The sequence below is a fragment of the Crocuta crocuta genome, unplaced genomic scaffold (assembly GCF_008692635.1).
Source record: "Crocuta crocuta isolate KB4526 unplaced genomic scaffold, BGI_CrCroc_1.0 scaffold479, whole genome shotgun sequence".
NCBI classification, from domain to species: Eukaryota; Metazoa; Chordata; class Mammalia; order Carnivora; family Hyaenidae; genus Crocuta; species Crocuta crocuta.
The window spans coordinates 3556341-3580954 of NW_027531875.1; the positions used below are offsets into that span (position 1 = coordinate 3556341).

Here is a 24614-nt window from a genome sequence, read left to right on the forward strand (position 1 = left end):
AGATGTTTGCCTCGAAGTCCCCTTGTCTTTGGCAATAAAAACAGGACATGCATGATCAATATAAAGTAGACATAGTTCATTTATCTACTTTTATTTTTCTAAGGTCTGAAGAAAGTCTGTTATAAATAATTTGCGTTGGAGTGCTGACTCATTTCTGTGTTACTTTAAGTAGAATGGACAAATTCAAAATAGCCAATACGTTTTAAGACCTGTATGAAAGAGTCAAAAGTGCCTCAGACTGTATTCAGATAACATTTAGTGTTCCACAGCAGGAGATGCTCTTTCATCTGAGAAGTGGCAGTTAGGTGCTCACAAGGGAGTTGCAGATGGGAAGAGCTAGCTTTGATCTCTGGGTTTTGGCTAGAAGTGAAATTACAAAGTGAGTATTCTAACATTTGGTCTGATAGGTAGCCTTTCTATGGAGCTATGCATGATAGAATCTGGATACCATATTGGGGTTATCAAAAAATGGTGATTCCATCCTCTTCCCCAGCCCCCTGTTTAACTTGCTTTAGGGATACAGGTGTGGGCAGTAATCACTGACTCTCTTCAACCTCAGCACACTGGGTGACGTTTCAAAGAAAATAATAAGAAACATGTTGGGTCTGAATATAGGATAAAAAGAGAAATCCAGAAACACGCAAATTAAAGGGCCAGGGTTACAGAGAAAAAATCACAGTTCTGCACCTTCTTCCATTGCCTCTTCATCCCTTCTCTCATACTCAGCCCCCCACTCCCCAGACAGTGTGAGCCAAACCTTGCAGATCGTTACTACATACATTTCCCTATGGTAGCCCTCCAGGAGAATGGAATTTAATACTACGTAAACATGTACTTAAAAGTGGGGTTTAATTTTAGATATACACTCACTCTCTCAATGAAAGCTACAAATAAATTCTGATCTATGCATCAGATTGTCTCTCTCATTGCTCTCTCAAAAGAACTCCCTCCAAAGAGAATGCAATATCTATGAGTGAAAAGGGTTTCCTTTCCTTTGAAGCTTATTGAGTTCAAGAGAAAAACTCCTTATCCTCAAAGGGAAAGTTCATCAGGCATATGGATCCAGCCTTTTCTCCCAACTGTTCTCTAGGGACTTCTGTTGCATCTTATTCACTGAAAGAATTCTCTCAGGTATCCCATTAGAGAGTAAGAATGAGAATAAGCCATAGTAATGCAGGAAGTTCTCTGCTTAGGGCAAGGAAGTTCTTGCTTAAGCAAGCACTTTATGGTACATTTTGAAATTGCTGGAACAACAACAACAAAAAACCAGAAATGAGCCTCTTTCCTTTCCTTTCCTTTCCTTTCCTTTCCTTTCCTTTCCTTTCCTTTCCTTTCCTTTCCTTTCCTNTTTTATGGTACATTTTGAAATTGCTGGAACAACAACAACAAAAACCAGAAATGAGTCTCTTTTCTTTCCTTTCCTTTCCTTTCCTTTCCTTTTATCTTTTCCTTCCTTCCTTCCTTCTCTCCTTCCTTCCTTCCTTTCTTCCTTCCTCCTTCCTTCCTCTTTCCTTCCTCCTTCCTTCCTATCTTCCTCCCTTCCTTCCTTCCTTCCTTCCTTCCACTACCTTCAAGCATGCACTGCCAAATCTCCATCTCTTTAAAAAACTGTTGGGCAGATCCTCTAATATTCTCATCATTTTCAGTATTAAAAAAACTTGGTCCAGCCCAATGGACAATTTTTATCTTATCCTCTCCACCCATCCACCCAAGGTGCATCCTTGAGCAATAGCCAGAGAGGCTTGGAAGATGGGGAAGAGGATGCTGATGGAGGATCAGAACTTGCTGATTCACTCCTCCATTCAGTCAGCACATGGAATAGTCTCCTCCTTGTCTTGACTCCTTCCTCTTCCTTTTATGTTCTTTTCCTTGTGATGTTTCAGGGCTAGGACAGAACAGATTATGCTGTCAGTCTTTCCTGGATATTGCTGTTTCCCTCATTACCCCTGACTATTTCCCGATGCCTTCTATTTGTCAGATATGGAAAATGTTTGTTCCCCATGAGAATAAATGAGTCTTTTGGAAAGAAAGGACAACAGTGGGGAAGGTGGCTTCTCATCACTGACTTGCCAAATTGTTTGAACAAGACAGCTTTCCTTCTCTTCAATCTGTCAGCTTTCACCAATTTTCTTCCTCTTTCTCAGAAGAGAGAAGACAGATCAGCAAGTACTATATTGTATAATCAGATATCCACCTGGGGATTCTCATGTCTCTTTCTCCCAGGCAACTCCATTCTCTATGAGGGATTCTTTTAAAGCCCTTCCCTTCAACTTGGAATGAGGAGAAGGAGACTAGCATCCTTCTTCCTGCAGGGAGATAAATAAAAAGCTGAACAACTTTTGACTTCAATAGTTTCAGATAGATTGACAGATTGATGGATAGATCTAGATCTCAATCTGCATTACTTTCCTTCTGATGCTTATATAAATTGGGAAAGGGGCGTCTGAGGTTATGATTAAGAGAGATGAGTCAGTTAGAACACAATTAACCATGAAGGGGGTGTCTGGACTTCAATTTATTATTTTCTTTATGATTTTTTTAAATATATAGAATGGGTATTGAAATTTTTTCTCCTTGGTTGGGTGTCTAAGTTGCCAATTCCAAAGCTACAGAAAAAATTTGCTTCTACACCTTGTTTGTCATACATTTTGCTCCTAATGTTTTTCTTGTCAGGGAGGCTGCAATGGTAATAATATTAAATATTATGAATCTTCACAAGGAAGGGGTGACTTCTCTTTCACTTAGTCTTAACTTGGTGTCTTAATTAAATCAATAGCTTTGAGCCAATAACATTTATCTGACTCTTCCAATGTATTTCATTAAATGTAATCCTCTTTATCTATAAAGCAGTCCAATGAATGTATTATATCCTAATTATATTCAAGAACATGACCATGTAATCCAGAAGGCCAATATTCTATTTCCGTTTTTGTTGAGGGGATTGCTTTAGATCAAAGAGGCTATTGCTAGCTAGCTACAGCTCAGGGAGCAGGGTAGATATAATACAGGTAAAAATGAGGAGAAATGCAGTTAGTGTGTATGCATCAGAGCCCTTCTGAGTCCCAGTGGAGAAATGACTATGAAGAAATTGATCAGTGAGCATAGGTGAATTGGACAACAAATCATTTCTACAGAACTGAGTAGGAACAAGGGCAGAAGATCAGTTAGGGACTTATTGCAGTAATTTGGGCCAGAGATTATGGTTGCTGGGACCAGGATGTCAGTAGGGGACTAAGGAAGAACTAGATGAGTTTTGAATATATTTCAAAGGTACAGCTAATAACAGATTTTTCTGATGGATTGTGTATGGCTGTAATAGAAAGGAAGGAGTCAGAAATTACTCCAAGAGTTTTGGCTTGAATTACTGGAAGAATGGAGTGCTATTAATGATGATGGGGAAAGTCTATGACAGTAGAAGTTTTGGAGTGACAGGGGGAGATCAGATCATTTTTGGGCAGGTTAAGTTTGAGATGCCCATTAAACATCTACAAGGAGATGTTGAGTAGGAAGTTGAATATATGAGTCTGGACTTCAGGGCAAAGAACCACGCTGGTGATGTAAATTTGAGAGACATCAGCACATAGATATTATTTAAAGTTAGAGACTGGTTGACAGTTACCAATAAAGTGAGTGGAAATAGAGGAGAAAATATTCAAGACCTAGCTCTGGAACAAACAGATATCATCGGAATGAGGAGAAACCAGGAAGAGAGACTAAAATGAGCCTGAGTAGTATATTTAATAATGAAATTTAATAAGGTATATAAATTTTAGACTGTCTAACATATTTTTCCATGAACAGTTAAATGATCGTAACCTTAAACTATTAAGAACCATCTGATTTTAAAAAGTAAATGTTATGTACTTCAAATTTTATAACAAAATAATGAATACATTTTAACTGAACTCTCATTTTTGGTCTGTAAATAAATCCTTCTCATCTTTCAGTCTACATGAGTTGAGTTCAGTAGCTTTAAAAAATGACATTCACCAATGAATAATAAATTCTCATACCCAGGAACAGTTTCCTTCTATGACTGCCACAAAGATAGGAGCCTTAATTTATGTCCAACTGTCTTGCTTTTTAAAACAGAAAACTCTAGTTCACTTAGTGAACTAGACATCTTAGTGTTCACTGTTTGACATCTAGAAAGAGAACTTTCTTGTTTTATTCTAAGTCTCATGGCATGGTATCTTTTTCAAGTTCTTTTGGGATTTATTGGCTGGCTTATTACTGGCAAATACAGAAGCAGGCATTCATAAAGTAGAAATGCAACCTAGAGAATAGCTTGAAAAGATATGTCAAAAACTTGATCCTTCTCCTCTTTTATTTTTTAAACTAAGGCATAATATCTTATAATGAGATATAATTCATTTACCAACCTTCTGAGGAGATAGAATCTCAACTGAAACTATTAGAACGGGTGTAACTAATCTTTTTTGGTGGCAGAGTACAGTGAAGTAAGTCTTGTGTTAGTCTGAGGCTGAATGTGGAGGAGAAGGGCTAAATACATGTAGGCAAGGGCATGGTGCTGAGATAGGGAATATAAGAAGGGAGGGAACAACTTAGTGATGATAGGACTGTGTGTAAGCATGAGAGAGAGAGAGATAGGATGATGATGGTGATGATTATGATGATGACAATGATGATGAATATGATTTTTACATGTAAGTTACCTTGAATAGGAAGATGGGGGTAGAGACAGCTTAAGAAGGTATTTAGGAAGCTTTCTATTTACTGTACTGAATAAAACTTCCATATCTTAACTCTTAAAGAAAAACAAAGCAAGCATCTCTATTATTTGTTAATGCTTCTTGAATAACTGGGACAATCCCTGAGTCTACTTGGATCAAATCACACCACACAACTGAGCCATATCAGTGGCTAAACTTTAGAAAAAAATACATAATGCCAAATGAAAAATAATCAGACTGAGCAGAATATCAATGCAAACTCAGAAGGAGATTATAGAGACTACTCTAGATTGAAATGACGACCCACAGGAGAATGCTCAATTCAGAACAGGATGTTCCAGCCTAGACTCTGGTAGAGGATCACATTTGATCAGCATTACACAAATTCGCACAAAGGAGGTACTCAAGACACTTTTTCATGATATCTCTATCTGGAAAATGGCTCTTAGGTAAGTCCAAAGGACACCCAATTTTTTGAGACACTGGAGTGCTTTCTCAAAATGGAGAAACTGGTATATGTCTCCTGACCTGCTCCATTGACCCTACATACACCCCAAAGGATTGATTGCTTCTGATGGATTTCAAATTAAAGTGACCTCAGTAATCACTAGTTCAAGCCATTTTCCTCTTGGAAAAATGCCCTTTTCTAATGTGCATGAATGAAGTGTCAGGGCTAATGGGAATACTGTCATCAGTTGTCAATGATATCATTCTTGTATTATTCATTATTGTTATTATTAATGTTAAAAAGAGAAATGCTTATTTGTAACCATGTGTCTATAAAACGTGATAAATCACACCTCCCCCTTAGGAGGGCAGCTTGTTCCATTTAGCGCGTCTAATTTGTTTCTGTTATTGCCTTGCTCCGTAACCATTTGAGGTTGTGACTCTTGATCTATAGCACTGGGAATTAGGTCCTATTTGTGAACTCAGATCCATCAAAGCCTCCATCTAATGGGAGTCAGCATTACTACCCTGGAGAACGTGAATATCCAAATGAATTTGAGCTGCGTGCAAATGCTGGAATGTCATATTCTGGGTATGTGGTAACCTACATAAATGGTTAAAAGTAAGACTTCCACTAGGCAAAGGTATGAACAGATGGGAGGATCAGAAACACCTATAACAAGTTCATGTCAGAGTGGATTTATAGCTAACTGACTAAGCATATACTTATACCCCACTACAAAGGGATTAATGAATCTGGCGAAGCAAATCAAAGCTAAGAAAAAAATACGTTAATCATGGCTATATTTTAGAAAGAAGAACTCAGATGAATAGACTTTAACCTAAAAGTGGTAAAAATAGACAACGAGGAGGGAAAAGGCCAAATAATGATGCTCAGATCATTTGAGGTATGGAAAATAAAGCAGGTATGTCTCAGCCTTTTAGAGTTGGCATTTGGACAGGCAGAATATGGTGGTCAGATACAAATGAGTTTCCCAAAGCCCTAGAAAGAAATCTCTCTGAGTCAAATATTATACCTTGCATTTTGCCTCCTGTATAGCAGTATTCGTCCTACGGAACATTCCAGAAAATAATGTTCTGTGATTTTACTGAGAAAAAAGATTCTTGGATTTGAGGGCTACGGATGACTCTAGTTTGCAATGCTTGGTACTGTGAAGGAAATCTAGCTGCACTTTATTTCTTTGAGAAAAATAATTTAGTGAAAGCAACATCTTTCCCTATTTCGGAAGATACATTCATATACACAGGTGAAGACAGAAATAAACCCAAACACAGTAATATTGTGCTCCTTTCCTCCCGTTTCCAAATTTCCAAGCACCTAGGCTTGTAGAAAGGACTTTGAAGTAAATGGGGTGAGCTTCACAATGCCCTCAAAGGCCCCTGAGAGAAATTCTGGATTATATTAGGAGAAAGAAACAGAATGTGGACATAAGAAAATCCAAGGGAAAAATATTCTAAAGAGAAAACTGCACCTCCTGAGGGCTGAATTTTAGTGAGGAGGCTCACAGCTGCCCAAAAGGGGTTGAGGCTGTGCAGAAAATAAATGAATGTGAGGGCAGAGGGGTCTTGAGGGGACCACAGGGCAAAAGAAGGAGGGTGTTTATGCAGCTGCTATGATGGGAAACTTTGGGTAAAGACAGAGGAGGAGGTTTTTTTGGAAACTTTCATGGTAGACCTATGATAACCATCTATACTATTCATGGCTGTAGGTAGATCTTTGAAGGAGACACCATGCAGAGACTGGCCCTAGATACAGCCTGTTATATTCAGGCTACAGTCTTAGTATATGTCAAGAAGTCATTGATCATCACTAAACTGAGTTAGGTCAACAGTTCATGGAATTCAAAATGAATGGTTTCAATGCAGATTACAGTAATTATTGTAGTTTGTTTTCCATTAGCAAAGGTGAAAGATTACAAGGCTTTAGAATGTCTGTAATCTCTCTTACTCATGCAGAAGTTTCATCAACCCATTCTAGAGAAAGGGGTTCAAATTTTAACAAAGATAGCCTAAATCTATCCTTAGTTAATTCATCAGTAGTGAACTTCAGGTCAGTGAATAAAATGTATAACCCAATTCTATTCACCAACTGTATTTAAGCTCCCTGAAATGAATCCAAGTTCAGCTGTGGGATCATAGAACTGCAACAAATTATGATCTCATTTCTCTCTTTCCTCTCACCAATCTCTATTCAAGGACTAGGACTGATAAAACATTTCCTTTCACGATTTTCAACAATTTTCCAGTTTTTAGGTTGAAGACTGATTGTCATGGGTGGATTACTAATTTACTAAATGCTTAAGTTTCTAGATAATTACAATAGACAGGGGAGGGGGGATGTAGAGGGAGAGGGCAATCTTCAAAGAGGTTGTAGTTCTGGGTTTTATTATCAAAACATTTTATACTGACTTCCTTTGCTCTATAAATTCTGATTGAAACAAGCAACTTCCTACTTCCTAATTTTAACACACAGCAACCCAAACATTTTAAGCAACCTTTAACAATGCATTTAATCTTGGAATGTTTTGAGTTAAGAAAATAAAATACAAATAATTATTTGTATTTATCAGAACATACACATGTATGTATTTCATCTATATAAAATATTTAACATGATGACAAAAAAAGTTTCAGCTGAAATATCAAGCATGTATTGAAGGCTGTGATCATGCCCCAAAAGATAAATTGCAATAAATAATAAGCAAAACTTCTCTGTCAAAATGTAAGGTCTGAAGGACAAAGAAGATGGGCACAGAGCTCTCCCAGACCTAGTTCTTTGCATCAGTGGGAGCAGCTGCATGGTAGCTTGGGGAATGGTGGAAGGAAAAGGGTGATTAAAAATAGAACCACCACTACCACAAAAGCACATTAGAAGAGAAAAAAAAAAAAAGCTTTCTTCAGCTAGTCTCAGGCTTCTGTTGTTAACAACTAAGTGAAATTGAGGCAAAACGAAAACTAAAGGAAATCTTTACAAACCTTAATTAGAGTCTCAGAAATTAAACCCGCTAAAGTTAGTTATACAGGAGTTGACAGCAATCTTCTTTATTGGGTGGAAACTGCTCACAACATGGCCTGGGACACGGCAGGTAACCTGGCTGAGTGCCACAGTAAGATCGCTTCCAGCACACTCTGACTCTGCCTTCTCTGTCTCCAACTTTATTCTTAGTCATGTTCCCTCTTCGGGATAAGATCCAGAAATTGGCAAAGTGAGCCAAGTGTCTATAATTTCACTCATACACATAGAAAAAAAACATTCTCCTTCGGAAACTCCACAAAGCTCTCTTTAGGATGTCTCAAGAGCCTACTGGCCTGTGCCAAATTAGAGTTCAGAATATTTGTTTTACTCATTTTTAAAAGTTAAATACCATTCATTTTTCACAGTGTAAAATCTCACTAAGATCGCTCTCTCAAATTAAGTAGTGATTCATAAAAGGATTTGTTGATGTCAAGCTCATTATTTTTACTTCCCCATTCATCTAGGAAACAAGTAGCTTCCAAGCCAACACCCAAGTGAGGCAGGTGAGGATCCAAACAGTCTCAACAGGAGGTGATCTCTGTGTCTGCCCACTGGATGAATATGACTCCAAGGGCAGGGAAGGGAGAGGCTCCCATCAAATCACTTCTGAGCTGAAGTGGCTGCCCTCTGGCCACAGGATAATGTTAATTGATCTAGGATTGTTTGCAAAACATGGCATGCTCAGCACCAGTCTGGTTATTTATCAAACCTGGACCCTCTCTCTTGCACTCCAGTACAGTGAACCAATGTATTCCTTCAGCCTGAAACCAATTTTTTCTTCCATCTCCTACTTTTCCTTCAAATACTACTGTAGGCTTTTTTGACTGATTCCTCAAGTTTGGGTCAGGAACTATGGTTAAAAGAATGAATGTGCTCAAGGACAAAGTATAATGGGAAAAAAAAATGAATATTACTTTCCATTTTTCTCTTTTTATTTCAACCTTTTATTGTGCGATCTTGTTATGTTTTTTAAAACACAATAGCACAGTCATGACAATTCCAAGGGTAGCCCCTACTAAACTCATAACATTTGAGGTTTGGAAAAGAATCGTGAAGTCGTCTAGTTCAGTCCCCTAATAATACAAATGAGAAAAAAAGTGATTAGAAGAGGAGGGCAGTGCTAATTGCAGGGGCTAATAGGAAAACATAATTGCATGGTCTGGATTAGTTCATCAGGACCTGAAAACATTCAACAATGAATGGCAGCATTTGTAGGTAATGGCTGTATTAGTCAATGAAGTCTGCTGTACTTCTGAAAATTATATATTAAATGTTCTTAACCTATCAGCCAGAAATTGAAAAAGAAAAAAATAAAGGTTTCATTGTCAGTTTGGACACAGGTAAGAAAAAAAATTGGGAAAACAAGATAAAGAAGTAATTATTTAAAAATTATCACATATTCATTACATGGTGATCTATGAAAGTGTTTCAGGGCTCTGGTTTATCTTGTAAGGACACAAGTCTAACCGTCTAAACCAAACTGACTCCATGACAGGCTTTAAGTTTCTCCTCTAAACTAGTAGGCCTAAGTTTCAGCTTCCCCAAAACTATCAGGTAGTTACACATTGCCCAAGGCAGGAGAAACCACCCTTGCAACACCCAATCAGGAAAGGCCAGCGACCACCCTCCCCCTTACTGAGGGAGATGGCTATAGATAGAAACTATAGATAGGACCCTGTTACCTAATGTTAAGGTTAACCCGTTAGTCACCGAACAAGATCCCTAGGCTCGCTCTGTAATTGGTTGAATTTAAAGGTACTCTAAATGTTGTAATTGGATCCCACCAAAAGTAACGAATACTCTAGACAATGTGTATGGTTAAATCCGCTGTCAATAATGTTGAATAATTATGATTGGATCACTGTTTCCATGACACAACTTCTGTAACTCCCCCGTCACAAACCCCATAAAAACCCTACTTTGCCTTTGCTCGGGGCTCTCAGCACGGATCCACTGCATTGGTGAGGTTTGGGAGCCCGAGCTTAAGCCTGAATAAATGCCCTTTGCTTTTGCATATGTGACTCGGACTCCTTGGTGGTCTTGGGATTTGGGGGAGATCGCGATCTGGGCATAACAATCTATTCCTTAGTAAAAGTTCTTTGATATCTTTTTATTTTTTTAAATATTTTTTATTTGTTTATTTATGAGAAAGCTGGGTGGAGGGACAGAGACAGAGAGAGAGAGAGAGAGAGAGAAATTTCGAAGCAGGCTCTGCCTTCTCAGCACAGAACCAGATATGAGGGTCGATCTCACAACTGTGAGATCATGACCTAAGCTGAAATAAGAGTTGGACACTCAACAGACTCAGCCACCCAGGAGTCCCCTTCTACATCTTTTTAAATAAAACAGATATGTAACCTTAGGTGCTAAAGTGGAAGGAGAAAAGCAGAATGTTAATCTCTAACGTGACAATTTTTTAAAAAAATATTTTTATTTATTTCTAGGAGAGAGACAGAGAGAGACAGCGTGAGCAGGGGAGGGTCAGAGAGAGAGGGAGTCACAGACTGAAACAGGCTCCAGGCTCTGAGCTGGCAGTCAGCACAGAGCCCGACGCGGGGCTCTAACCCACGAACGGCGAGATCATGACCTAAGGGAAAGTCGGACGCTTAACCGACTAAGCCACCCAGGCGCCCGTCTAATGTGACAATTTTAAATGAAGCTCCACACCTCATGTACACATCTCTATAGATTCTAAATTGACACACTATACTTGGTATATTTTAAGATTATCCTTCTTACCATATAATTAGTGACTTTATATGAGTGTATAAATTCAAAGATGTAAACTTTAAAACATTGTATACACACACACATACATATTATGTACACATATATTCCTCTGAACCTTCTTGACTATATCTTATTGAGCAAATCAAAACTGAAAAAAAAGTTCAGCAAACTCTGCTGACAAAAAGTACACATTTTAAATAATGGCTACTTTAACATAAATGTATTTATTACAAATATTTTTAACACATTTTTGAAGATTAAATATTGATGCCATGAATAGTTAAAATACCAAGAAAAGGAATGACCAGAAATGAAAAAGTGTACTAAAGTATAACTCTGAACTGCACTGATGAGAATTTGCACATGCAACCAATATTTACCATTTATTAATGTATATCTTTTTTTTAAGAGTTCCTTTTCCAGGGGACTTTTTAAAAGGTTTCTAAAAATTATTTTAACATGAAAAAATAAAAGTGTAATTTGTTTAAAATGTATACCTAATGTACAATATTAAGTATGGTTTCCTGGCACAATGATGATGGTCTAAAAGAAGAAGATAGGATTCAGTAGGCAGAAAGGGAACAGTTAAGGCCTGAGGTCCCTGGGTGGGGGAAAACACTTATTTTGGAGCAATGCTGGGAGTGTCTGACCACAGCAAACCCCCCTCAGGCAAAAGGTTCCTCTTAAGAATGTAACAGACCCCGCCTACTCCCCCTTAGGTCTCCCCTCAGGAATTTGACAAAAGACAGAAGTATGGCCATAGACCACTCCTCATACAATGGAAATTAGATGATCAGGAAAGGACAACCCAGCATCTAGAGTTATCAATCTAATAAGGGTAGAACCTGAGAAGGAACGAGGGGAGAGGGAAGGAGGAGGGTGACCAGAACCTTATAAAACAAAGACCCTTGCCTATTGTCCTTGGGGATTCACTTTCAAATGGCCTCTCTGCTTATAGAGAGCTTTCCTACTCTTCTTCCTTTCTTATATTCTAATGAAGTTCGGGCTGCTGCTCATTTTGTGTCCACCTTTTCATTCTTCAAAGTGGCAAGACAATGAATCCTGGATACTGAGGTAAAATATCCGTGAACAATGGGGTTATAATTCCACTGATCATTGTACTTACCTCCACATCTTGGAATTGGTCCACTCCACATTACTTTTCCATCCATAAGAATACACGTAATTGTTTCTGTTCCTTGGGTTTTAATAAATCCTTCTTCACAAATAACTGAAATCGAACTTCCTAATTGAAAGTTGTCCCCAAATCGTCGTGCATTGATTGGTATTCCAGGATCAGGACACTCATTATGTCCAAATGCTGGAAGAGAGGAAACAAAGAAAAACACACAAACAAGCAGTATGAGAGGGAACCCTCGTATAGCTGGATGAGAAAAACTGACTTTTGAAAAAAAGGTTATGTTTATTTCTAGATAAGCCTTTATTTATTAAAAAAAACATTAGGGTCTTTCCTTTGACCCTGTTTGCCTGTGATGTGTGTTCATGATGTAAGTAGTTGTGATTGTTTTAAAATATGAATTATACCCTAAGATTACATTTCAAAATAGAATCGTTTCCGCCTGCTTCTGGAGCTCACTAGGGTTAGAGTATGTAAACATTTCCAGGATAAACCGGTCAGAATTCCAATTACTGTGAATATAGAGCAGGTTGACTACATCTCACTGCAAACTTTTGTGATTTCACTCCTTGGAATGGAGAGATCATATTGTGAGGTTATAGTGAAATGTTCCAGTCTGGTATGAAAGCCTTAACATTTCTTTATAATTTTCCATTTGCATCTATTTTCTGCCATATAGGAAAAGGGAACGGAGCTAATTCTTGTAATTACTGTGTTCTAGCCACTGCTATAGGAGTTTTGGAAATGTCATTATATCATTTAACATTTAGAACTTTAAAGAGTAATGTGAGATTCAGAAACAGATAAGTATTTGCCTCAGGTCAGAGAGATAGGATTGAAATGTATCCCTTTGTATGGCTTCTAATTTTTTTCTCAACAACATATTGTATCTTGGGTTATTTGTCTCAAGTCTTAAGAGAATGTGAGTTCTTGAGTTTAGGGCCACTTTATTTTACTTTGTGTCTCCCATGATATATTTAGGGTAGCCTTAGAAAGTCAGTGGTAGTGTGGGGACAAGGTGCCAATTTGAATTTCTCAAGATTATAGATTAAATGAGCCCTCCAAATTTCACTTTTTATTCATCTATATGACCAAACATGCACTATAAATGTTTAAAATTAGCACAATACACATGAAAGGAGATATATATATATATATATTTTACATTTATTTATTTTTGAGAGACAGAGTAAGAAACAGCATGAGTGGGAGAGGGGCAGAGAGAGAAGGAGACACAGAATCTGAAACAGGCTCCAGGCTCTGAGTAAGCATTCAGCACAGAGCCTGATGCGGGGCTCAAACCCACGAACCGTGAGATCATGACCTCAGCTGAAGTCAGATGCTCAACTGACTGAGCCACCCAGGCACCCCAAAAGGATACTTAAAATAGCAAAATCTAAGTGTGTAAAACAGTTTGTAAGATATTTACATTATTATTATATTCATGTTTCATAAGTATATGCAGTTATTTTAAATTTTCTCACTAATCACTACTTTCATATTGTTCATAAATTATATAATTTTATTAACTATTCTCATTTTTAAGTTAAAATGGTACAGAAGAATATTAAGGTAAAATCTAAAAGATATGCAATATATTTTTGTAGATGCACTTATTTCTAATTATTTTCTTTTTGTGCTTTTAAAAAATGCCAAAACCTCATTGTTCCTATATATAATGCCTGATAGGTTTTTTTTTTACAGAAAAAAATTTCAGTAGAAAACATTAAATATAAGAATTTGCATATTATGGATTAAATTATTTACTAGAGAAACAGAACAAGAAACAAGGAGGCATGTTTCCATAATACCCTGAATGTACCATAAACATTAAAGTTAAAAATAACATGCATTGAAGACAAAATAAAAAGTATAAATAGATAGATAAGAGCATATATTTATGCATATGAAATATTTTTAAAAGGACTTTCAGATAAAGCAACTATTTTATACAGTAGTCCGTATGACACATGTCACAGCTAGTTTAACTTTAATGATGTGCAATTACATGTTGACAGTTTCACCAACAGTGACACTTAAAAAAGACAATGACTGCTTTTTGTTACTAATTGCCAGAGCTCAGCACTGCTGGGTGGGGTTAGGGATGGGATTCTTTTTTATAGAAAAGGAAACTAAATCCTATTGTTATATGACACAGGTATTAACTTATCAAGTTGGTCCATACAGCTTCAAGGAAAAAAAAAACATGAAAAGTCAATAGTGTTCTATTGCTTTAGGAAAACATAAACAGAAGCATTAGAATGTGAGTATATTAACCTACTAAGATATATTCTCCTTTGTGTGATTCATCTTTTTGCTATATTTATACCCTATTTTTACAGAAAAATACAAAGAATGTGAGTGACAGACAATAGCTAAATAATCTCAAAGAAATATCAAAATACTGCAACATAATAGACAATTAAATAAGATGTTAAGGTAATAGTTCAAAAGGCAAGTAAACAATGACAGCTAATGTTTATTGAGCATTTACTATGTGGCATCTACTCCATGCTAAATTATTGGCTTGCCTCACCTAATTTATTCCTTATAGAAACTGAATATGGTTTTACTGATGAGGACACTGAGACTCAAATTTAAACCTAAAAACGGGGCAAAGCTAAGATTTGAAGTTGTATAGTTTCACTGTAGAGAGGATACTCTTCATCTCTAAGGTATTTTCCCCCATGGTGGCACCTCAGTAGTCTACTGCCCCTATGTTAATGATTTTCTCTTCTGTAAAGTTTCTTCAGCCTTGTGAATTTCATCTCTAGAATTATAACTCTGTGCTGTCATTATTGGTTTAAGGTTTCCTATTGGTTTATGAATATTTTAAAAGATTTATCTCCCTTGTATGTTTGCACACCAATAATGGAGCAAAACATATGATATACTTTAGGTTTGATCTTATGCTTATAAGATTTAATAGAATAAACTAATATATTGGCTGACATAGTAATATTTGAAACATATTTCCTTAATATCAGGCCTCTCACAAACCAAGAGAAATGACACAATAGGAAGTAAAATATGGTTGGAAATGAAGAACTAAATGACTGTTTCTGGCACAATTTTATATATCTATTGAAAGAGAACTAGTTTAAGTTTATATATAAAAACTTGTCTAAGTTTCCTTATCTATGGAACCAGAAAGCTGGTTTACATGATTCCTTTCCAGCTGTACTTGGTAGAATACATTATATGGAGAACAGAAACTTACTGTTGTAAGTGATGTTGAAGCCGCGTCCTGACATAGAGTGGTCAGCTTGAAATTCCAGTCTCAGTATATGACTATTACTAGTCAGATGGGAGGGCACCTCAGCCCCAGTAAAGGTTCCAAGAATTGGGGAGTCTGGAGAGTCGCCATCTTTAACGGCAAGGAAGTCAAACTGAGATTCCAGATCAAAGTCATTAAAAGAAAGATGTATCCGACTCCCTGGATCGGAGATTATTGTCCAGATGCAGTTTAAATTATTTCCATACCCTTCTGGGTAATCAGGAGAAAGCACTGTTCCCATTGGCGCAGTAAAATTAGACAGGCAAGGAACTGTTAAAATAAGATTGTAAAATACAATAAATGTTGAAAAGTAGTATTTCACCTTATTTTGCCACATCCTACAACTATGATAACCAATTAGTAGTTTGAAAAAAATATTAAGCAATGTAAATATTACATGTAACATTAAGTGATGTAAATATTACAATGTAATATTGTAAATATAGTATCTTACAAAACTGAAAAAAGAGGTTACCATTTTCACATAATAGAAAAGGTAACTATTACTTTGGATAACTGTGTACATAAATATGCACAAAAATATCATAGGAGTAATAAAGGCAATTTATTTCAACATCTATCATATGTATGTTAGAGTTTGTGCAAGGTTTTTGTTTCTTTGCCTAAGAAAGAAGATTAGTAAGGCATCTGGGTATCTCAGTTGGGTAAGCAAGGGATTCCGGATTTCTGCTTCGGGTCATGATCTCACCCTGGTGGGATGGAGCCCTACCTTGGCTCTGTGCGTAGCCACTGAGCCTGGAGCCGGCATGATTCTCTCCCTCGGCCTTGCCCATCCCCTACCTTCCTTCCTCTCTCTCCCTCTCTCTCTCTCAAGAAAAAAAAAAAAAGATTGGTGAAATACATAGAGATTTCCATATAAAGCAATAATGCTCATCAAATGATTGAAGACAAAAAATACCATGCAGGTATTAACAAAATTAGGAGGTTGTAGCACAGGCAAAACTGGTGGTGACCAGGTGAGTTTCTTTCCTACCACGGCCATGGGAAGCTCTAATAGTTTGTAAAACAGATAAGGAGACAAAGGAGACAAATTAACTTTTAGAGAAATCCACCACTAGTGGCTAACACTGGAAAAACAACTAAGCTCATACCTTACTAAGATGAAGTCTTTCATTGTTCCTGCTTTATGCGCCCCCCTCCCATTTTCTTTTAATTTTTAAAAACATTTGAGCTAAAGAATCACACGGAATATTTAGAAAGTTGAAAAAAGATAAAAAAACCGAAAAGTAAATGGTCTTATTGCATAGAGGAAATCATAAAGTAATGATGTGTTATCTTCTGGTTGTTTTTATTACATAATTTTAACAAAATCAAATTCATCTAATTTGCAGCAGATTTTACTTGCCAAGAGTATGAATTTTAAGCCTGAAAATATTTTGCTAAATTTCTGCCTGGAAAAGTTGTATTAATTTATACTGAAATATAATTAATACATTAGAGAGTATAACACCTCTACCAGCATAAAGTATTATGATTATTTGACCTTTCTCATTTAATAGGAAAAATGATATCTCAAATTATTAATTTGCCCTTCTTTGCCTACTAGTAAATTTGAAGATTTCTCCATTTTCTCTTTTTTTGAAATTACAGGCTCATTAACTCCGATATTTAAGACCATGAGGGGCGCCTGGGTGGCTTAGTCGGTTAAGCGTCCGACTTTCGCCTAGGTCATGATCTCGCGGTTCGGGGGTTCGAGCCCCGCGTCGGTCTCTGTGCTGACTGCCAGCTCAGAGCCTGGAGCCTATTTCGGAGTGTGTGACTCCCTCTCTCTCTGATCCTCCCCTGCTCACACTGTCTCTCTCTCTCCTAGAAATAAATAAAAAAATATTAAAAAAAAATAAGACCATGAACTCTTAGTTTGTAATATTAATTCAATATTATGATTCATATAGTATTCCTACATTACTTTGTTAATAATTTGACTATAATTTGTTTTAATTTGAGTTAAAAATAATTTCTTTATATTGCTTTTAAGTTTAGATCTTTTATTAACATTCAGAAAATAGACCAGGATCTATCTACAGACATATAAAGATAAAAATATAACTATACCTAAATATATGCATAAAATATGTGAAATATGATAGGAATTATATGTATTATTGGCTATTTATTATTATATATGTATAATTTTTTTTTTTCATTTTAAACATGTAATATCTAACCTAAGTTTGCCTCTTCTGTATGGACTGATGTTAGGAGTTAAAACCAGGTCTTGGAAACTGATAACCGCTGGACTGGGTCCAGACTGAAAATGTGTTTGATATAGTTTTTTCTTATGCCTGTACAAAAATTTGAAATCAATCTATATCACATCTGAGGGGGAAAAATCTGGAGTTCTAGCTTCTTTGAAAAAGTTAATGCACTCCAGTCCCTACCAATTCCAATTTGGGGACACACATACCTAGTCCTGTTCCCTTTTCAAACTTTTACCTGCCTGCATCTACGTATCCTCTGATTCTATAACACTCGATCTAAATGTAGGATGAGCAAACTTGTTCTGTAAAGGGACATACTGTAAATGCTTTGGCTTTACAAGCCACATGTTCTATTTTGCAACTGCTTAACTCTGCCACTATAGCAGGAGTTAACTCTTAACTCTTCCTATAGCAGGAAAGCAGCCATATGCAATAGGTGAACGAAAGTACACAGTTATGTTCCAGTAAAAGTTTACCAAACTAGGCTTCAGGCTAGATTTGTCCCATAGTCCTTAGTTTGTCAATCTCTGATCTAAATGATCTCCATTTGGGGCAAGGGACGACCAAAATCTGTCATGCTAATTTTCTTTGTCAGATAAATAGGTCAATGCCAAAATAATACTCTAAACTCATAATTATATTAGATACGGTTTTTAATGTAATTTTCTTTCACCCAGTGTTATATTTCTGTGAGTATTATATTAATTTTATGGTGGTAACTTAATATCGTCTTTAGTATCCACATAAGCACTCTTCTTTTAAAAAAGTCTCACATCGGGGCGCCTGGGTGGCTTAGTCGGTTAAGCGTCCGACTTTCTCTTAGGTCATGATCTCGCAGTTGGTGGGTTCGAGCCCTTCATCGGGCTCTGTGCTGACTGCCAGCTCAGAGCCTGGAGCCTGTTTCAGTCTGTGACTCCCTCTCTCTCTGACCCTCCCCTGCTCACGCTGTCTCTCTCTCTCTCCTAGAAATAAATAAAACATTAAAAAAATTAAAAAAAAGAAAGTCTCACATCTATTCTATTGCTGCCTGATTTTTTACCTAGCTGTATATCAGCACATTACATCAGTTTTCAAAGAAATTATGTTAGGATTTTTATTGAAATTTCAAAGTAATTTCTATATAATTCACATACTTTATATAATGCCTCTCATTCTGGGACATGCATCTATCTCTATTTTTTTTTCCCAAAAAATTTCCTTTTCTGAATAAGCTTGTAATTTTCTATGAGTTATTTGGAATTATGTAAGAGTTATTTCTACATATTTTATAATTTTGTTTTTCTGAATAAATTAACTTTCAATTACATCTTCAAATTAGATACTGTCAGTATACAGGAAACTATTCATTACTATGTATTTATCATATATCAAGTTGTAGGACTGTATTATTTTTAAAAATAGTAAAAATAAGTCTCTAGATTTCCAAGAGTTTAAATTTGTTTTAGTCAACATTACTTTAAGTATTTTATTGAATGTATTCTAGCTCTTAAAATGACTTAAAATTGTTTTATTTTTTATTTTTTATTAATTTTTTAATGTTTATCTTTGAGAGAGAAATAGAGCATGAGGGGGGAGGAGCAGAGAGAGAGGGGGAGTCATAGAATCTGAAGTAGACTCCAGGCTCTGAGCTGTCGGCACAGAGCCCAACACAGGGCTCAAACCCATGAACTATGAAATCATGACCCAAGCTGAAGTCAGACGCTCAACTGACTGAGCCACCCAGGTGCCCCAAAACAATTTAATTTTTGGTGTGATATACTATCTTCATGGAAGAACACCTAGAACTAAGGTCTTTTAGTGAAGTCTTTGGAAGTATTGCTAAGCTTTCAATAATGCTAATGAAATCCAATCAAACTCTCATAATATATTTTCTTCTCCCGCAGCAGGAACTGCACAGGTGATTTTGGTTACAGATGAAAGCTGGCTCTAAAAGAGAGGGTTCTATTGAGCAGGTCTAAGCTCTCTTCCTCTCCTACATTCCCTAATGAGCAAGCAAAATATGTTTTAATTAGGGAAATTTCTGCCACATTTGAAAAATACCCACTTTACTAAAATGTAAGATTAGGTATCATTGCACCATGTATCCAGACACTATACTGAGGGATAGTAATGCTTGCTTATTTGCTATTTTCTTTTTCTTTTGTTTCTTTTTACTTTTTTTGTTTTGTTTTCTTTTTGTTTTTGAGAGAGAGAGAGAAGGAGAGAGCGTGAATGGGGCGGAGGCACAGAGGGGAAGAGAAAGAGAGAGAGAGAGAGAGAGAAATAGAGAGAATTTTAAATAGGTGCCAAGCTCAGAGCAGAGCCCAACACTGGGGTCATGACCTGAGCTGAAATCAAGAGCCAGACACTCAACCAAATGAGCCACCCAGGTACCACTATTATTTTTAGCTATGCAAAATATATATTAGAAGATGACCTGTAGTCTCTTTAAAAGTTATGTTACTTCTTTAAAAATGTTAAATAATTTTAGAATGCTAAATAAGCAACATTTTTATTTTCATAAGTATTGGCTCTACACGTTATTGTTTCAGAATAGTCAAAACCAAAAAGCAAAATTTTCCATATTGCACCCATATCTGATAAGTTGCATTTGTTGGTATTTAACTGAAACTAAAAGTAAATCAATAGCTAATATGAATTATATTTTTGTTGTAGTTAAATTGGAATGTTTTCATATATTTAAAGAAATACATTCTTTTAATCTAACTGTATTGTATATTATAAACATTAATGAATTTTTTTCTGCGCAATATAAATAAATGGCACATAACTGCATTAATGTGAGCATCTATGAGCAAAATTAAAGTCATGCATTATACATAGAATATAAGCTTTAAATATTTTAAGTGTTTTTGATTGAAAATAAGCATATACCATCTTGTTAAAATAAATAAATCTACCAGAATTAGCTCAGATGTATAATTTCCATAAGAAGTATGCTATCTATAAAGTATAAAATGCCACCAATAAAATTCTATAAGAACACATGTAATATATACTTTGCAATTACCAAGTGAACTATGTTAACTTTATTTAAATCTTTAATGAAATTTATAATTTGGCATAAGCACACTTGTTAAAGATAGTATCACAAAGCGCTACTCCTTCAAAAATAATTACACGGTTCCAGCTCTTTGCAGTTAATTACAAAAGCAATTATATGCAAGGACAGGGTAACATATGCTATCGGAAAGCAAAGCATTTGGTACTTACAGATACAGATGGGTATGTTTGCAGACCATTGGTTATTCTCTTGACAAACAATGGATTTCTCTCCAATTAATTCAAACCCAAACTGGCACTCGAACCTTAAAACATCACGATTAGAAAACCCATCGCCTTCTCGAATTCCATATAAGGGTGTACCAGGATCACCACAACTTTCTTTTTCAATTTCTGCAAAAATATAAGATAAAATTCACCTTCCAAGGGTTTTAGGCATGTGATAGCCATGTAACCAGGTTAGTAGATGTACACTCTCTATATCCGAGATTTTTAGAACAAAAGACGAATACATTTTCCAAATTTAATTTTTTTCTTTTGCTCCTCTTTTTTTTTTAAAAAAGAGATTTTAATGTTTATTACTTTTGAGAGAGACAGACAGACAAAGTGCAAGCAGAGGAGGGGCAGAGAGAGAGGGATACACAGAATCTGAAGCAAGCTCCAGACTCTGAGCTGTCAGCACAGAGACTGATGCGGGACTCGAACCCACGAACCACGAGCTGAAGTCAGACACAACTGACTGACCCTCCCAGGTGCCCATCTTTTGCTACTCTTGTGAACATAATCCGATGACATGATCTTTAGGGAACAATTAATGTAGTTCTCTCATTTTGTAGATGGGAAAACTGAGGTCATCAGAGCACATGCCAGTAGTTGTGCCCAACAGAACAATTATGACAAGATTCAAATTTTGTCTGTACTACATACATGCACACACATATGTATTTCCCCCAAATACCAAAACATTTCTTATTTTTGTTATCTGTACATGATGCAGTAAATCCTTACATCATGACCAGGATGTGAGGTAATGTTGTCTGCCTCAGTGATCCTAGAACTACCACTGAATGTCTTTCCCGTAGGATCTGCCATTTTCCCTGATGCTTGTTGGTTGAATTATTTCCCCAAATAAACCACCACCCCTAAAAAAAAAAAAAAAAACTCTTTAGGACAGGAATCAATTTTGCATTCCAAATTACCCAGATACATTCTCCAAAAATGTTTTTTATATGAATTAAAATGAAGAAGGTTGGCCAAAGTTATTAAGAGCACATGAAAGCACCCTTTTAGCATGTATTCAAAGAAACTCCAAATGTCTGGGATCTTCACTGTGAAGCTCTAAATGTCAGTGGCAAATTATTGTGATGGTTGTTTTGATTTTTAATTCACATGAAATCACATTAATACAATTGTTCTCAAACTATAGCAAAAACAATACAATTAAAAGGTAGAAGTTTGAGATAAAGTTATGGCATCTATCCTGATAGTCCAACAAGCAAACATTGTTGGGTCTTCTGTAATCTACCAGCACCAATCTGGTATGCATCTTTCCAATTATTTTCTTATGCTTTCATAATTACACATANTACAACTATGTAGTATTGTTTTACATATGTATTATACTTTATATGGCAGTATACTGTCAAAGGTATTCTATAACTTGCTCTTATTTTAACCAAACAATAATTTTGGATTTATTTTTGAACATCCTTATGTTTTTAACAGAAACCACATATGGGTACATGATTCTTTTAATACACTGGATTTGAGATTTTATTTTTATTTATGCTATAGTGATTTTGATTGAGATTTTTTAAAATTCTATCCTTATCCAGGTTTAATATCAGAGAAAGAGGTTTGTAATTTTGCAATTTTCTCTAGTCTTTAGGCTACTTTGTAGAACAGGGAAAGCTAGATCTTTGAGTGTTAGAATGTGTCAAGAAAATGTTGGCTGAGTCTGGCATAATTTTGAAGCACGTATCTGACTACCAGTTTAATCTCTTGAAAAATTGTTTTTTCTACTCAAGGCATTTTTTTGTGGGGTGGTGGAGGAAGGGGAAATACTGACAACTTATATATTTTAGAAAAGTGACATTTTCCAGGATTTGGAAAATGTTCAGCGGGGAGCAAACAGGCTTAAGTGCTAGGTTAAGTGCTAGGTTATGACATTGTTAACAAGCTCACAAAATTGCATTTCTCTCATGCTTTGAAATTGAAATTGTTTCTGTATTGAGAAAATGGATTCTTCTTCACCTGAAAATGTCTTTATTTTGCCCTCAATATTGAATGATAGTTGATAAGTCATAGATTTTAATTCAAAGTTATGTTCCATCACCATTTTGAAAGTGTTTTTCACTGGCCTTTTATCCATCCAGTAATTCTGATGAGAAATATGATACCAAAGAGATCCTAATTTTCTTATAATTAATCTGTCCTATGCATCATTCTTCTCCCTTACCATAAATAGTGGCATTCCTTTTTAGACTTGCTCAGGTTTGTAATTTATTTTATTTTATATTATCTATTTTATTTTATTTTGTTTTATTTTATTTTTTAAATTTTTTGAATTATTTTTATTTTTGAGAGAGAGAGAGTGCATGGCTAGGGGAGAGAGGCAGACAGAGAAAGACAATCTTGAGCAGGCTCCATTCTCAACGTGGAGCCTGAGGCAAGGCTCAATCTCACACCAAAATCAAGAATCAGATGCTGAAGTCAACTGAGCCACCCAACTGACCTTAGACTTGCTCTTTTTAATGTCACTATCATTTACTTAGGTCTTGGTTTATAATCTTTTTTACACTTGGTGCTTGATAGATTTCTTCTGTCAAATAACTTGCAACTCTTTTTTTTAAGTTCTAAGAAATTTTTACCATATTTCCTTTAAAATATTATTTTTTTACATACTGTCATCTCTCTAAAACTCATTTACATTGAATATTGGAATTTCAGGATTTAGCCTTCCTATTGCTCAATCTTTCANAATTTATATATACACATATATGTGTATATATATATCATTTTTATCTAATTCCATGTGTATCTAATCTCAATTCAACCTATATATTGAAAAATTTTGTCATTTCTTGAATATTTAATGATTATTACTTTTTATTGTTTCACAGACTTCTATTATTTTTTCATGACTATAGTATCTACCTTTATTTTTATGAGGATATCGAATATAATTGTTTAAAATAATTTTCTTTTCCTCTCTTAACTATATTTCCTTGGGTATAAGTAGAAGTGTTTGAAGAGAGCAGCAGACTAAATGTTCTTCTAAAACAGAATGTTTGAAGATAATGTGGTAAATCATATTGGTTGTCAAACCTGTGATGAAGGTGCAGGAGGAAGTACTTGAGAAGAGAACAAGATTACTGGCCTTGAGCAAACTGTCAAATAAATATTTGTATTTGCTTGCTTCTCTGTAACATTGCAGATCCTGTAATCCCCATCTTCACCTTCAACATCCACCACCTTCAGGCTTATGTCTTCTACTGACAGAATCACCTTGTATTTCTAGGTATAAACTTTTCCCTCTATTGATCTCTAGAATACAGTCCACTGTTGTGTTCTTCATTTTGAGTTAGAACACTCACTCTTTATTTTTTTAAGACTGTTTATTTATTCTGGGAGATGGAGAGAGCATGACTCAAGAAGGGGCAGAGAGAGAGGGAGAAAGAGAGTCCCAAGCAGTCTCCATGTTCAGCATGGAGTTCCCATGCTGGGCTTGATCTCATGATGATCATGACCTAAGCCAATATCAAGAGTCTGTTGCTTAACCAACTGAGCCACTCAGGTGCCATGGGAAGCCCTCCCTCTTGTTACCTGCACTGGACTCTATTCCATATCTGGGCATTTGGCTGTAGAGTTGAAATATTTTCCTCTGTGGTGATCACTGTAGTCTCTCTGGATTGCAGGGGACTCCTCCCTGGAGACTTCTAGCCCCAATGCCCAGTGGCTTCTTATGCATGAACTGTAACAACAGTGTCCCATGATGGCATTGGTTTATGGAGTTCTCAGCTTACCTCTATATTTCATATATATATATATATATATATATATATATATA

At 36.0% G+C, this 24614-nt stretch overlaps 1 protein-coding gene across 3 annotated transcripts in view; it reads right to left on the reverse strand.

The window, feature by feature from the left end:
• CSMD3 (CUB and Sushi multiple domains 3) overlaps positions 1–24614 on the reverse strand; it is a 1194711-nt gene that overhangs the window by 417826 nt on the left and 752271 nt on the right. For all 3 annotated transcript variants that reach the window (XM_077772930.1, XM_077772929.1, XM_077772928.1), the window contains 3 exons: positions 20756–20938; positions 15267–15593; positions 12035–12229 (listed from right to left, as the gene is read on the reverse strand). In XM_077772930.1, coding sequence (XP_077629056.1) covers positions 12035–12229; positions 15267–15593; positions 20756–20938 — 705 coding nt within the window. The remainder of the gene's footprint in view (positions 1–12034; positions 12230–15266; positions 15594–20755; positions 20939–24614) is intronic.